Source organism: Aureococcus anophagefferens (genome assembly GCF_000186865.1).
Source record: "Aureococcus anophagefferens unplaced genomic scaffold AURANscaffold_211, whole genome shotgun sequence".
Classification (NCBI taxonomy): domain Eukaryota; class Pelagophyceae; order Pelagomonadales; family Pelagomonadaceae; genus Aureococcus; species Aureococcus anophagefferens.
Window position 1 is genome coordinate 2,435 of NW_008705750.1, and position 2,186 is coordinate 4,620.

Consider the following 2,186-nt stretch of genomic DNA (forward strand, 5'->3'; position numbering starts at 1 on the left):
CGTGCAGTCAAACGGTTGTGGTCTCAAGGGGATATAAATCTACTATTTATTACCCCTTGGTGTCATCGGAGCGCTGGGCTGCCTCCGCAGCGCGTCGTCAACGCCGCGCCATGTCGTTCAACAAGGCCGAGAGCGTGGCGGCGACGTCGGGCTACTGGCGCTGGGTCGGCGACGTCGAGGAGATGCGGAAGCAGCGCAAGAGCTACCGCCCCAAGTTCCGCATGAACGGCACGGAGGCGGCCATCGCGTCCCTCGACCCCGACTGGCTGCTCGCCCAGGCGCGGGCCATGAACGACGCGCCGCGGCCGGAGAGCGACGACGGCGCGACGCCGCGGTCCGCGGCCCCGCCGCCGGGCTACGCGCTCTGCGCGGACATCTTCGCGCGGCAGCAGGCGTGCAAGGCCGACGCGCGCGACGCCAAGCTCGCGCGGCGCGAGCTGCGCGCGGCGGAGCGCAGCGCCGCGTTCAAGAAGGGCGTCATGCGCAACCTGAAGCGCGCGACGCACGACGCGCCCTTCATGCCGACGAAGCACCGCAACGCGCGGCCGTTCGCGTCGCCCCGGGGCTACGACGGCGGCCCCGCGGGCGTCGACACGTACAACGACGCGAAGCGCGGCTTCTACCACTCCATGGACACGAACCACCACGACGTCGTCCACCAGCTCCTCGACCACGAGACCAAGCACGTCGACGCGGTCGACCACCTCACGGTCAACCACGCGCCCCTCCCCGAGGACCGCGCGACGGTGCCGTCCTCCGCCTAATGGTCGATCATGCCCGTGCGCGCGCCGCGGCCACGGAGCGTGGCTCCCGTCGCGTTGACGCGCCGGTCGACGAGGCGCAGGGCCGCGCTCGCCGGCGCGGCGTGGGCGCGTTCCCGGAGCGCGCGCGCCGCGAGCGCGAACTTGTCCCGCCGGCCCGCGCAGTGGTGGTCGACGACGCAGCAGGCGCCGGGCACATGTACCGGGAGCCGCCAACCTACTGCGACTTCCTCGTCGAGGTGGCCAGCGGCGTCGCGCTCAACGGGTCCGCGAGCGACGGACGCCCGGAGCATTACTTACTCGTAATAAGGGAGGCTACGAAGCGTGGGCTGTTCGGCCACACGGGGTTTGAACGGAGCGAATGCTTCGATCTCGTCCACCGGTTTGTTGAACATGTGCTCCAGCTGCCCGAAGTAAGACACGAGAGCGTAATTCTCGTAAACGACGAACGTGTGCTCCGTATCGTAAGCGACTTCGTCCGTGATGTCCAACAACGAAGAAAGTGCGAAGACTTGATCGATGCTCTCTCTCGTTTGGCCAGGAGAAATCACAAACTTCGAGCCCGGAATTTGACTGTGTTGCGATTTCACCCATTCAATGTTGTTCTTCAGCCACGTCTTCACAAATCTCAAGGTATGACCCGACCAGAATGCGACGTCTTCGTCGGCAAGCGCGTCCATTCCGCCCTTCGGAAAATAAGCGAACGTAGCGAGCGCGCGCCGCTGCCGCCACGCGAACGGATCCACGTAACGGGTCACGCGCGGACGATCGTCCGCGCGTCGCATGAGATGGAGATGCCCCTCGGCCTCGGGAGCGAGAGGGGGCGAGCGGTCCAACACGCGCTTATGGCCGAAGGTGAAATACCAAGCCTCGAGCGCACGGATTTCGTAGTCGCAAATCCCGTCCACGAAGTTTGAAGCTGGTTCTGCTAGTAAATTTGTGCTTTCGAGGAGCGCGGCGTAAGTCATGCGGACCGCGTCCCTGCCGCTCACCTTGCACGTCCATTCCACGCCGCGCCCGCTCACGATGATAGCAGGGAACCATCCGGACTTGGTGGAGTTCTTGCGCTGCGCCCACACGAGGCACTTCGTGCCCGCGGCGATGGAGTTCGGCGGGCACCCGGGCATCGGCGGCTGGTCTTGGGGGTCGTCGTCGAGTCCCATGGCCGACATTTTGGCGCTCGCGTGACGGTGGACGGACGAGGCGTCGGTGGTGATTGTCGCTCTTTTCGAGAGCTCCACGCCTCTCCGAGCGGAAATGGCCGGCTAACGAGCGCCGCGCGCCGCCGCGCGCGGCCTCTAGCGCATCGTTCGACGCGCTTTTTCTTCCTGCTGGCAGCTGTGGCCTAATATCTGCGTCGCGAACGCGTCGCGCGGGTCGGAGCGCTGCGCGCGCGCGCGAGAATCCCGTTGCGGATCGACGGCC

The 2,186-nt window shown here is 66.2% G+C and overlaps 1 protein-coding gene across 1 annotated transcript; it reads left to right on the forward strand.

Moving 5' to 3' along the window:
* Nucleotides 1–110: 110 nt before the first annotated feature.
* Nucleotides 111–764, forward strand: AURANDRAFT_68552 (hypothetical protein; the record flags this gene model as incomplete). Its single annotated transcript, XM_009044249.1, has 1 exon — nucleotides 111–764. The coding sequence occupies one exon, from the start codon at nucleotides 111–113 to the stop codon at nucleotides 762–764; it is 654 nt and encodes a 217-aa protein (XP_009042497.1).
* Between the last annotated feature and the right edge of the window lie 1,422 nt (nucleotides 765–2,186).